General features: G+C 40.0%; 1 protein-coding gene across 1 annotated transcript in view; it reads right to left on the bottom strand.

Moving 5' to 3' along the window:
* Window positions 177-13881, bottom strand: part of LOC104709796 (BEACH domain-containing protein A2-like) — an 18336-nt gene continuing 4631 nt past the window's right edge. The window contains 17 exon segments of the mRNA XM_019228818.1: window positions 177-1698; window positions 1793-1939; window positions 2027-2333; window positions 2446-2754; window positions 2963-5959; window positions 6198-7854; window positions 7935-8088; window positions 8091-8973; window positions 9564-9666; window positions 9809-10508; window positions 10718-11847; window positions 12010-12124; window positions 12688-12753; window positions 12879-13070; window positions 13243-13356; window positions 13578-13634; window positions 13723-13858. Of these exon segments, the coding sequence (XP_019084363.1) occupies window positions 517-1698; window positions 1793-1939; window positions 2027-2333; window positions 2446-2754; window positions 2963-5959; window positions 6198-7854; window positions 7935-8088; window positions 8091-8973; window positions 9564-9666; window positions 9809-10508; window positions 10718-11847; window positions 12010-12124; window positions 12688-12753; window positions 12879-13070; window positions 13243-13356; window positions 13578-13634; window positions 13723-13858 (10249 nt within the window). The 3' untranslated portion in view covers window positions 177-516.

The following is a 13881-nucleotide window of genomic DNA, read 5'->3' as shown; positions in this document are numbered from 1 at the left end:
GAAGTGGTTGGGAGGTTCGAAGCTCGTGTCTAATATATCTTGTGCTATTCATTGATATGTTCTGTGATTGACACTGAAAACTTAAGACACCACTACTATGATTTTGTATTTTAGACTTTTAGAGTGGCTACCGGTTAAAGAATATGATACATTACCATTGATGTTGAAGCAATTAATTGTCCAAATTAAAAGTTCCTTAGCTAGTATAGTAACAATAAAAATGATTACATAATTTCATCTGATAAATATAGATGGGGCTCTAATACTAGATTTACCCAGTTTATTCTTTGCAGAATAGTCTGCTGTACACACAAATTACATGTTAGCTATATTTACACAAATTCTAAAGACAAGCCTGTTGGTTATTGTCAAATCGACGCGTTTTTGTCTCGCTTTGTTGTTTCTCCATTGGGCAACAACATCTAATCTGCAAATCAGATGGAGAAGAATCAGATGGCTTTGATCTACCTCCTAGGTGCTTCCGTCCTAGTTCTAGATGACACTTCTGACTCTAAACTATGAAGCTTTTTTGAGTGAAGCTTTCAATATATCATCTGGAACTGTCCATGAAAGCAAATGTCCAGCTGAATCACCGCTCAGTAATTGCTTCAGGTCGATCGTGAGATGCAGAGCTGTGACCGGTTTCTTATGAAATTTCAACTCCTTGTGTAGAAGCAACTTGTATTCTGGCACCTGATCCCCCAAATGTATCCCTACTGTTCTGTTGCTAGCAGTTTTGTTCTCGGCACTCACCAGATCAGTACAATGTACCATCTGCCACACTTTAAGTGCCCCGCTTTGATGACCAGTCACGTACCAGGTTGTTTCCAGCCAGTCAGAAAACGTTGAGCCTGTTACTGATACTATCAAATCTGATGGTAATTGTGATGTGTTAACCACAGAAAGGCAATCGCCATTGATGCTCCAAACCGCAAGTAAACTTCCAGCAGTAGTTATGATTTCTCCTGTAAGGTCATTTATGTAGATTGCTGAAATGGGAACCGGAAAATTCGGAAGCTGCCTAACAAAACTTAAAGAACTGAGATCCCATATGATAACTGTACAGTCATCTGAACCGCTTGCAATCATCATGTAAGGTTGGCTTACACGTAGACAAGTGACCTTGGCTGTGTGTGCACAAAGGGATTTCTCTAACCGTAAACGCCGTGAACCACGCAAGCCATCTTTGTTGACTCTCCACACAGAGACCAGACCATCGTCTGCTCCAGTGATCACACTGCGCCCGTCATGACTAACACCAGCACACTGGATCTGGTTTCCTTCATGGAGATTTTCATGGGTAGATAAGAGCTTGTCCTGATCATAGCTCATAAATCTCAAACTCATGTCTGGGAAACCCCATCTTATGTATTTCTTATAGCCTCTGGGTTTCAGGAAACAGTTAGAACCGGCAACAAGCAACTTCTCATTGAAAGTGATGATTTGGTTTATAGATGATGAGAATTTGCGTATTTCGCGAGGAACAAGATGCATTGAGTGTTTCAGAGGATGCGGTGGGAATTTTCTGTCTGTCCTTCTTTTAACATGAGGTTTCTGGAATAGTTGTTTTGGCGTTTGTCCAAAATGATTAATCTGTGCTAGTATGGATGCCTTCAAGGTAGGATCTGTAACTGCATCCACATCCACATTCCCCTCATAGGTGTAATGATAGAAAACATTTACAGATTTTTCTGCAGCCTGAAGATAAACAACCTCATGATTCGGTAAATTAGGAAGCAACATCTCTACGATATTTCTCTGTTGACTACCAAAAGGAGAACAGGTAATGTACCTTTCCTCTCTGTTTGTGCCCAAATATGAGATCTATCCAATGATGCAGATTCTCTGAAACATAATCAGACTCCAGAGCGTCTCTGTGCTTGCAGATGAATTCACGAACACTTCCTCTAGCCCAAGGAGGTAAAGATACATTACTCACCTGTAATTATACAAAGAACTTGGCTTATGAAATGGAAACAGAGAAGTAAACGGTACATTCAAGCACCATTAGAGCAGCTAAATCTACCTTTTCCCCTGACTGTTTTTCACCCAAATCAAGGTAAAATCTATTTTCTAAGAACTCAGGCATGTAGAAAAATTCAGGAATTAGTTCTTTCACATCTGATGTATTTCCTTTTCCAGCTGCACTTAGCCAAGTTTCTTTAATACTATTAAAAAGTCGATCAGCATGATCAAATTGACCACCCTGCAGCTTCTGGTTTTCAGCACTGAATGGTGGTAGGCGAATAAGGTAAAACAAAACAATGCCAGCACTTGAATAGTGAGACCCGTAATGAAAATTTGGAACCTCTGGATCATCCCAGCTCTCATATCTGAAATGAAAAAGGGAAAAGGAAATCATGAGAAGCAATCATTGGAGATGATGCGACAAAACTTCATGGTAAAGAACACACTACATATTGTTCAAAATGCAAAACCATAAACCTTTTTCTAAATTCTTCTTCTCCTTCAGGTGTCTGGCAACCCATTGGTTTGTCAAGCTTGCGAAAAGTCTTTGGATCTGACAAGTCAAGACTCTCGCTATCATAATCAGCTAAAATCCACGGAAATACTGGATACTGTGTGAGATCACTGTATCCACGTCCTGCTAAGGTGTTGAGATGCATTAGGTATTGAAAATTGCTGATCTCCCCATTTTGCCATCTTTTCGTGAAAGACTTTGCCATCAATTTGAAAAGACGGCTACCCTCTTTACTTTCCTGTTTCGCAGATCCTGAAATGGTTGTATCGAGCCTGAAAAGAAAAAAGAAATAAACAGAATAAACAACAACTTCGTAGATTTAGGAAAGGCCTCATGGATACTAAGCTATATAGTGCTCAGCTCTTGAGCTTAACTTGACATTTTTATTCATGATTAGAGAAAAAATAAAAAGAGAAAATGCTGAGAGCGCCAAATTTTAAAGCGAAATAAAATGAGATGAAAAGCAACAAGATGCCATACATGCTGTTCCTTGGAAGATTCATGGCAAGGAGATTTCTGAAGACTTCTTCCCTCTCTTTCTTGTGGAACACAAGGAGATCATTACATCCATCCATGCTAAATATCTCAACAGCAACTGGACGCAGCTCGTAATCACGCTTTAAAATCTCATGAACACTATCTAGCTTCCACATACGCCGAGGATGTGGCAAGTTACCAGTCACACGCACTTTTTCCTTTCCCCAAGCCCCACCACCATATGCCCATGCTCTTCCCCCTACAGCGTCGGTTTTCATTTTTGTACTCCATAATGTGCTAGACTTGGACTGTGATTCCAAGCTTCCGGTGAATTGTTTCGTCACACCTAGAGCCTGATCAATAATGGATAGCTCATCTTCCCATTCCTTCTCACAGATACATCCATGATCATCAATGTAAAAATTCTCTATCACATATAGGCAGAGTTCCCCTATTAAGAAGATCCCATCATGTTTGTCCAAACCAACAACTCTCTCACAGTTATATTGGAATTTAACCTTTTCAAGATGTTCCAGATAAGGTCTGATCAAATAGTCACCATCATCATTCAGTTCCTTCTCTGATTCTTCCTCTACAGCTCTGATTTCATCCATACCAGAGGAGGAATTTCTTGGAGATCCATTCTCAGATTTTGCATCTGTGTAGACGTTTATTGGAACAGATGCTGTACTACAAGATTTGCCACCAAAAGAAAGAGCATTCTGAAGACTCGCCTCATTTGTACTACTAGCTCTATCATTATTCCATCCATTTCTAGCAGAGGAAAAATCCTTAAGGTCATCAGCTTCGTCGAAAAATGACTCACTGTAAAGTTCACTTAGCAGGAAAGCTTGCTCCGAATCCATATCAGAAATAACTAGGCCATCTTCATTTTTGGATTTGAGTAGCTCAATTTCTCCAAGTTCCAACTTCCCTTCTAGTAAATTATGGATGCTATCAATTTTCAGTTTACATCGTTCAAGCTTTTTCCGCATTCTGTAAGGACCTTCAATAGGACAGAGTTGCCATTTATCTTCAAATCCCTGGGAAAGACGCAACGGAAATATACCACGTTCGTGTACCAGCTGCTGGAGATGAGTTTGCCACACACTCTCGGCATAAAGTATCGAACCATATTTATTTTGCCGGACAACTCTAAGCTCAGCGGACATTGCATCACGCACTATTTCAAGTGCATATCTTCGCTCACTTACCTGCTCCCAGTGTTTCTCGTCTAACTTCGACGCATCTCGTGATTTTCTCCCCATCTCTCTAGTGCGGCGACCATCCATGCCTTTCATTCTAACATCAGGAAATTTTTCTGAGCCAGCTATGTACTGTTTCCACATAACTGCAGCACCCTGCTCGAGTACTTTATTTGTAATTTGTTCGGAGCTCTCAAGCCACTTACAGAATTCTGGAAGATTTTCAGTCAGTATTCTATCAAAACCCCTGTGTAATACATCAACTTTTTTTCCTCGGTGTGGTTTTTTGATAAGCAAATCTTGAAAAGCAGATTTCCGGTGAACCAGCAAATATCTGACAATATTAGATGCCATGTTTTGCACATTCTTTCTCTGGTCATGGAGTAGAGATATTAAATTCACACACAAACAGCAATTCACATCTCTATCAAGATTGCTTGGGCAAAATATAATATTCTTGTTTGCAACCAGCAGTTGAAGAACTGTTGAGATATCAACTTCAGATTCCTCGACGCTTAGATTTGAAGATTGACTCTTATTAGATTCAACAAGCAATCCCAGACGTGAAAGTAGGTCCTCCTCTCCAATGATTGTCAAGAACGATGGAAGAAAACAATACAGTATTGCTCGATTTGTATTCTTCAGGACTGAGTGCACATAAGCATCGAGTTGCCTGGTTGCTCTTCCTATCGATAACAGACCCTTCCCTGAAGAAGTGGCTTCTTCAACCCTACCATCTTTGTTAGCCAATTGCAGGATTGATAACAAGAACTCAAGGGTTTTAAGAACTCCAGTTGGTTGAGGAAAAGCTCCCATATATACACGATCTACAATCATCCAGCAAAATGCATCCAAGTTTGTAGACCATTTTCTTTTGTCCAATGTTTTGTTAGCCTCTTCATCATCACGCAATAGACGCCTTTCGAGATAGTTCATGACTCTGCTAAGGCATAAGCCTTGAAATACTAGAACACATTCAGGATCCACATATAAAGGAATCATTTCTAAAATGCTTTCCAAAGCCTGTACTGCTTTGATCTGCTCAGTCATTAAGTCAGCACATACCTCCGCCATAAAATCTAGCATGGCACTTGCACCAGCAGAACACGTCCCACCACCATACCCAGACTCATCAGTTTCGAGGAGAATTTTTGGGCTAATGGTAAACATTGTTTGGGCAGCAGATGAACCTTGTGAACCTGACATGTGATCTGAAGATGCAGCAAATTCACTAACTGAGATATGCGACGGCAGAGGAGAAGAACTTGTAGAACTTTTGAATTCATTATAGTTAGAGCTTAGCGAGGATACAGCCTGAGATGGTGATGGAGTGAATGGAACGTCAAGACTTGATTTTCTAGAGAAAAAGGGAGACTCTAAAATCGAGAAAGATTCAGACGTATGGGGCTCTGTTGGCTGAACTTCACTTGAACTACCTTTGCGATCTAAAGATTCCATTTCGCTGGAGGCTGATACAGGGCCAGCATGATCACCATCTTGTTTCTTAACATATTCACGACCTTGAAATGATTTCATTGAATCCCTTGGTGGTGTTGTAAGAATGTTTTCCATCTTATCAATAGCGACATAATCTGAAGGTAAAGGCAAGACTTCAGAGCTCACACTGGCCTGCTCTTGAGGAAAGCTTCCAGCACTGATGGAGATTTTTGTGGACTCGTCCCGGTGAGGAAATCTAGAGGAAGTGCTTTTTGCGCTGCTATCATCCCAACAACTTATATTCTGCTCTTCTCCTTTCACTGAGAGCTGTTTGGCTATCTTCACAGCATGAGAAGCCCTGCAACACGACCCAACTTTTGGTCAAAATTTGCAAAACATCTTGCAGATCTTATCTAGGACCTTTTGACATGCAGGAATAGAAGATTAGTAAAGAAAAATATTGTCTCTATGCCATGAGACTATAAAAGGGATGGAGAATAATAATTTGAATCCGAAATAGCAAATGCATGTACACATCTATGTTCAGTACGTGGTACTGAAAAACATATATTTATGCAAAAGGCATTGATGCAAACCTGACGCAAGAAAAGTAAAGATCAGCACAATTTTGGAGAAATTCTGCGCATCTACAAGCAGCTGAAAATTGAGGGCACATCTTCGCAAGATCAACCATGAAACGGATAACAGATGTCGCAGTAGCAGGAGCTGATGCTTCACCGCCCATCAACCGTGCCGCGTATGTTTTATGTATTAAAGCTTCCCCTTGAAGGTCTCCAGTCATACCTGCATTGCCCTCAACAAGCTCATCTACAAGTCTATCCCTCACCTGTGAAAGGTTTCCAGAGTGGTGAGCAAGCATTGATTGCATGCTCAATCTTTCAAAAGTGGATTTAGCCATAGCAACCACTGAATCCAACAGATCTACAAACTTCAACTCCACATGGCTTCCATCACCCGGCATTAGTTCATGAAAATCTAACATCCGTACCTCTGGTAGTCTTGGAAAAACAGGTTTTCCAAAAATCAAGCAGAACAAAATGTAATATATGTCTGGAGAATCATAGAAGCTTTGAAGTACCCGTGCCAGCCCCTGATAACCTCCACTTGAAAAAAAAATAAGAGAAAAGCTTAGGGAAGAAGTGAGACAAACACCGAGAAGGGTCATGATCCATCTCATACTACTAGGATGCACAACTTCATCAAGAAAGTACGTCAGTAATTTTGATGAGACTATCTTATGCCAACGCTCCAGCAGTTCTTCTGCTTTTATGGTTACCTGGAGATCAATAAGCATTTCCAGAAGCAAATTTCTCACAATTACATGCTTTCCCATTGACTCGCGCATGGATGAGTTCTGTGATTTTATTTCAGGTGGATTAAATGTCATAATCACAAACCTAACCACACTTTCAAGCTCAGAAGTAAGGAAACCATCTTGTAAGACGAATCCAAGAAAAATTACTAACTTTTCTAGGACAAGAACTTCCACATCCCCTCGTTGAAGTGTCACTAACAAATGTTCCACCAGATTGATTTGACGCAGAATTGTAAGATTGTGACTCCTGTACCAAAGCATTGAGACGAGGTTCTCCAAAAAATCAAGTAAGGCAATCTGGATGGAAACAGGGGCTGTCACCCAGAGGGTCCAATCCAGGAGGACATGTTCCACCATATCTGCATTGGATAAGACAATGCAGTTTGAAGTTTCAACAGGACTATCTCCTATTTCAAGCTCAGATAAATGACTAAAAGAATCTTTGGGCCCTGAAAAATCATCCAGATATCCATGAGATCCAACTGAAGAAGGTTCAGACTGAAAATTTGACAGACTAAGATCCTCATAGTTGTTTTCAGGTGTAATCTCCGTAGGTGACATGCAAATAGTACTTTGTCCACTCCCCAACTTCTTTGGCTCTGAAAAGAAAGCTTCACATGCAGAAATTTGGAACAATATCTCCAAACATTTCATGTCAAATAGCGCCATCTTGGGACGCAAAAACAGAGCTAGTAAATGGTAGCCCCTGTATGTTTCCATATCCTTTACATTCTGAGAATTCTGATGAAGCACACATGCAAGCAGTGAAAGAGACATATATATCATATCTCTAGATTCGGAAGCTTCAACAAGTGCAAGTACAACAGCCATTCCTCCCACAGAGCGTATAGTATCCCCGACCACATTTTGTCTGCAGATACTCGCATTTCCCACTAGGCGCCCGAAACGCGGAATTCCTATATCATTGAGAAACGTCCAATGAAACAAAATTGAAAATAAAATGGAAAATACGAAATTATATGGGATCATTGATTACCTCCAATAAGGGAAGCAGCAGCGGACAATGGGTCAACCAGGTTGAGGAGGGAAAAACTTCCAGTCGTGCGCAAGAACTCTGAGCATGTTCCATCAAATGCAAAAATAAGTTTCTTACCGGGTAACTGAATTGAAAGATTCTCTAACCTCTTGAGATCCATGTCATGTCAGTATCTAAAAAGTCAAGGATAGCCATGCTGCCTCCACCACAAGCCTGATTAGGGACGAAACATAAGAGATGTGCATCCTGAAATAGACCTTTATACCCTCTACCAAGAATGTACATGAAACCAATGCAGCCTGATGTGAGCACCTCCTCAAAAAGATAACATGAACGTATTTTCCATGCCAAATTGCTAACCCTGGCACAAGTAGCTGGAGTTCCAATTATTACTTGCAAAGACTTTCCAACAGGTGAAGGAGAATACCCCAGTTTACCCATGTGCCTAAGTTTTCCATCAATATAAACATAAGCAACGCTAGCCTGGAAGAGTCCAGCAAGAGCATTTGGCTTACTATGGACAACAACAAGGTGATGCCACTTGCCCTTCTCAGTTTCTAATCCAGAAAATGACAAAGAATTTGAATTGCTAGTGGCAAGTGTCAAAATACCATCCTCTTGAAAATATAGTTCTGCATAGGATTGACTTTCATCACTTATTTCACTAACAGAAAATATCCGGAAAACATTTCGTTCACTTTGCTGCCCACTCAAACTGTGTGTCTTTGATGCACCACCAGCTTTATAGACTTCTGACTCTTTTCCTTGGGTTGTCAAAAAATTACAATACTGGAACCAACAAACAAATGAATAACCAGCAGCAGGAGGCCAAGATCTTTCTCCCAGGGACACCTGAACAGAAGCACACCCAGTTTTGCTCATGTCCATTTCAACAAAAGGGGCCAGGGAAACATCTTCCAAACTTGTGTCTTCCATGAGAATTAGTTTTTCCATCATACCAACTAGTGAGTGACCCGAATGCATAGCCCTCATTTGCATAACATATCTACACAGCAGTTTGAGCTCGGATGGAGACAATCTGCACCAGAATAAGACTATACTATGAATAAGATCAGCCAGCCAATTAACCGTAGTCACCCTAAGACTATGTACTAGATTTTTTAGCTATGGTCAACTACCTGTACGCCCCAAGAACTTCAACAATCTTTAAAGCATGAGANCGTTCACTTTGCTGCCCACTCAAACTGTGTGTCTTTGATGCACCACCAGCTTTATAGACTTCTGACTCTTTTCCTTGGGTTGTCAAAAAATTACAATACTGGAACCAACAAACAAATGAATAACCAGCAGCAGGAGGCCAAGATCTTTCTCCCAGGGACACCTGAACAGAAGCACACCCAGTTTTGCTCATGTCCATTTCAACAAAAGGGGCCAGGGAAACATCTTCCAAACTTGTGTCTTCCATGAGAATTAGTTTTTCCATCATACCAACTAGTGAGTGACCCGAATGCATAGCCCTCATTTGCATAACATATCTACACAGCAGTTTGAGCTCGGATGGAGACAATCTGCACCAGAATAAGACTATACTATGAATAAGATCAGCCAGCCAATTAACCGTAGTCACCCTAAGACTATGTACTAGATTTTTTAGCTATGGTCAACTACCTGTACGCCCCAAGAACTTCAACAATCTTTAAAGCATGAGAAAGAAATGGAGATGAACCCGGAAGAAAGGGTTGGATAATCTCCAGCAGGAGCTCTACGCAACCTGTTCCATTATAATTCCATTAAGAGGAAGGCGCAGCCGACAAGAGTGAAGAAGAGAAAAAACAACAAAGATAAGATTTCAAAGTTAACTTTTCCAGTAATAATGACCCCAAGGGGAATCCTCGGACAGACAAAGTTCTTACCAGCTGACGTGAGGTTTTCCAGGTTGAATGGGCTGGCACGTGCAAGCCTTTCTAGAAGATTCAGAAATTCCAGCTGCATTTTTGGAGTAAAAAGCAACAGTGAACGGATCAGAACTCTGACAGCACCTGCATTATAGATCCTCTGCTTGTCAGGATTAAATTGGCCAGATGGAGTTTTTACAAGAAAGCTTGCTTTTACACTTTCTGCCGTCTCAGCTGAGGCCATAGATTCTGATGTCAAAAACGGTGGAAGCACAACTTCAAGTGCAAGTTCTAAAAACAGTTGTATCACCTGTGTTTCCAGATCAGCACACAGCAAACCAGACTCCACCACAAGATCATAAAATATCTGAGATGTAATGACACTGTGCAGTTTCATCCTATTGATAGAATTATCACAGGCTGCAGTTGTCATGAGGCGCAACAGATATCTGAACAATTTGATGAAAACCATCACAAGAGACTCATCCCTACACTCTTCTTCCCCTTGGAACGTATGAAGGGTGGTCAATAGAAGAGAAAAACCAGTGGCTTCACCAAATACTCTTTGAGCAGAGCCATTAACCCCAAGAATACGCCACAGAGCACCCATGGTATCACATCTGGCTTCATCGTAAAGCTTGTATTGATGCCCAGAGATTCCAGTGACCATTCCACTCTTCAACACATCGATAACAGCTTCTAACTCTTCATGATGGACCTGCTTGGATAATAAGATAAGAGTTACCCTTCACAAGAAAAAAAAAAGAAGGATTTCTGATACCTATGCAACAGAACCTCAATAGTGGCAGCATAATTTAAAGAATAAAAAGCCTTGTCAAGGTAATAGAATTTGATGTTTTTTATCAGAGAAACAAGAAGACACATTGTAATATATCAATAATGCATATTCTTTGAATGTAGAGTTACCTGTTCAATATCTTCTGTGATTAAACATGACAAAATCCTCAAAACACCAGTACGATGTTCATCAGAGATTAAGAATGGAAGAATGACAGTCACACCGTTGGCAGAACGAAAAGCTGCCTGATTAGCTTCAGATTTCTTTAGTAAAGAGATCATACAATCCCAGCCAACAGTTATAGTGCTGTCAACTTGAAAGATATGGAACTTTCCTGAACCAGATTCAATCCGCTTTGGTGATGAAATGATGGCATCCTTACTATCTAGGTGTTGTTTGAAGCTAGGTGAGCTAGGTACCCGATCCAAATAATTAGAAACTCCACTATGCTGATCTGGACCCATGAGAAGTTTGCACTGCTTCAGATCATCTTGTAAGACTTCCAAAACACCAACTTCACCTAGGACTTTCTTGTACTCTAGATCGAAAGATGTGAGCTTTACAAAGAAAGAAAGTATGGTATGCTTCAACTCGGAATTGATTGGCTGTTGCAGCAAGAAACAAAGTGACAATAGTTCTTGCTCTGGAACACAATTTACAACTGTGACAGCATATTCAAGAATTTTGAGGATTAACTCTTGCAGCGAGGCAGGAAAACCACCCATGTTCAGCACCAGAAGTGGAACAGTCCTTAATTCTTGGCACATTCTATAGTTTTCCATATGGCTCGTGAATATCTTGAACATTCGGTTTAACACTTCAGCCTGAAGATCCTTGTTCTCTGCTTTCAGAAAGATGTCTTGCAACATTTGGACAGCTTCAAGGTCTTTAACTTTACCATTACCATGATCCTCATCATACAGATTGTTAGCGGTGGGCTTTGTGTAAGAAAATAGTGAAGTACTTGCTCCAGGTGACTCAATGGGACCAGTCTGAGCCAAGGTGACAAGAACATCAAGCAATCTGGACAGTGAAGGGGAGAAATTTTGTGAAGCCCTGTCATCATTTTGACTACTATTCAATGAAAGAGGTGGCTGATTTTCAGAGTCATCGGAACCGCTATTTTTGTGTGGAGATGAATGATTGAATGCAAAAACCATATCTTTCCGCATAGAAGACAAAACCAGGGCAAACTGTACAAGAAAATGGTAACCATGTGCATTTCGTATGTCCTCTTTGAGCCTAACCCCACCAGTTTCTATACATTAGTCAAATTTGATAAAGATTAGCAACCATAATCAGAGTAGTTAACAAATCCAAAAGTAAGAAGATCACTGCCGAATATCTCTACTCTCCACTACATATTTTCATGGCAATTGACATATTTTGATTCCTTATGTATGTTTCTAAGCCAAATTACCAGGTCTGTATGATAGTTCCACACATTCAAGTAACAAATCCACAATTCCCATTGTATAAGATGAGTCCCCACAATCCGGATCAAAATCTTTGACAGCCACTAGGAGAACCTTTATCTGCAGAAGAACTCAGCAAAACATAGTTCAGAAGAAGTTGAAACAGAGCGAGCAGTCATACCTTGTGCCAGAAAAACTCAATTAAGAAACCTTTATATCTAGAAGTAACAAATTATAGGTTCATACTTCTTTCACACTATACAGAAACCAAATAGTTTTTCTTAAATACAAGATCTATCAGAGGCAGTTTTTTAGTGATCTAGCTTCTTAACAAAGATCTTAAGGTCACAAACCAAGGACAAGTACTCAAACAAACTCCTTCATTTAAGAAAACGAATATTGTCAAATGCTTTGAAGATTACTATAAGCATCATAAAGAAAACCTTTTAAACACCAGATTGCGGCTATTTAGCAGTGGTAAGGTTGTGAAAAGAAGAGTATATATGCACAAAACCAATAGTTATCATTAGCTTTTGGCTCATACTCTTCTAGTAAAATTAACCTAAGTCTCCTGATAACCAAATTCTTAATCACGGGAGACCTCGGATAGTGTGACAATAAGCATGAAATACACGAGAATTAATATTCCACAGTGAGGCTATCTACAAAATCTAATGGCATACCAGATGGTGTTTGCGTATGTAGCTTGCCGTGCTACCATTGTCATTGACAAGAAGTAGCCCAAGGATCTGACAGTGACAAGAAAGGGATTCACAAATGGAACTGTAAGCATCGCAACATACACATAAGTTTAAGTTTCAAAACACATTGCTCATTGCTCGATTTGTAGAAGAACAGGTGAGCAACAAATTACCTGCATTGCATGTCTGTGAAGCTGTATGTTATGTAATGAAACTAGGCCTTCTTTATATTGAGAAAGAGCCACGAGAGAACCATTGTAAACCATTTTGAAAAGCAGCTCAAAAGAGTCATCTTCAATCAAACTTTGTGCAGCAGAAGGATGGCTTGCCAATGCTTTCATGATATGGACAACATTCCCCACCACCTGTAAATAAATGGAGACGCATTAAAGTCTCAATCGATAAGGCATTGCAAAGTGTACACTTGGCCAGCATGAAACACATTTTAGAAAATTATGTTATACATGACTCTGACTAGAACCATTAAACAGAACCTCAAGTATCTAGCTTGGAGAGTACTACATCTGCCATCTTTACCTTTTCTTCAGCATTAACAGTTTTTTCACCTTCACTATATGTCAGAAGCGCATTGAGAATGTGTATTAGACAACATAATATCCCAGAATCCAATAGAGATTGTTTGTCGAAAGGCTGAAAGAAAACACATAAAAGGTTGAGTATATAAACCAACACAGTTTTTATTATATAAGCCATCAAAGAGCCAGCACCCTCAAAATTTTCTACTGCCTCGAAAGGTGAGCGTAACTACCAGTTAGCTATCAGATATTCAATCTCAATAACAAATTTTGGTATTATTTAAACGCATAGCTGAGTAAGGGAAAAACTAAAAGGCAAGTAAAAGTCAAAAGTACCCCAGATGCAAGGACTTCAACAGCAGTTAAAAGGTTTGCACCATGACTTGAACCCTCCTGCAGGAAAGAAACAAAACAAAATCATGGTTTACAGAGAAAGAATGTAACATGTCCTGATTCACTGTAATCAGAAGGAAAGGCAAACCTTGGTGACTTCAGAAAAAAACTTTAGTACTTTCTCAACATCCAATGATCTTGTCTTGCTGCTAATCTTTAACTTTTCAACATCTGTCACAAATGCTCTCCCAATGACGAAAGAGAATACATGTGTTTCTACTAAACTGCAATTGAAATAAAATTCCCA

Source organism: Camelina sativa, chromosome 8 (assembly GCF_000633955.1).
Source record: "Camelina sativa cultivar DH55 chromosome 8, Cs, whole genome shotgun sequence".
Lineage (NCBI taxonomy): Eukaryota > Viridiplantae > Streptophyta > Magnoliopsida > Brassicales > Brassicaceae > Camelina > Camelina sativa.
Note: the sequence above shows the minus strand (reverse complement) of the source record. Positions and strands in the feature narration are given on the sequence as shown.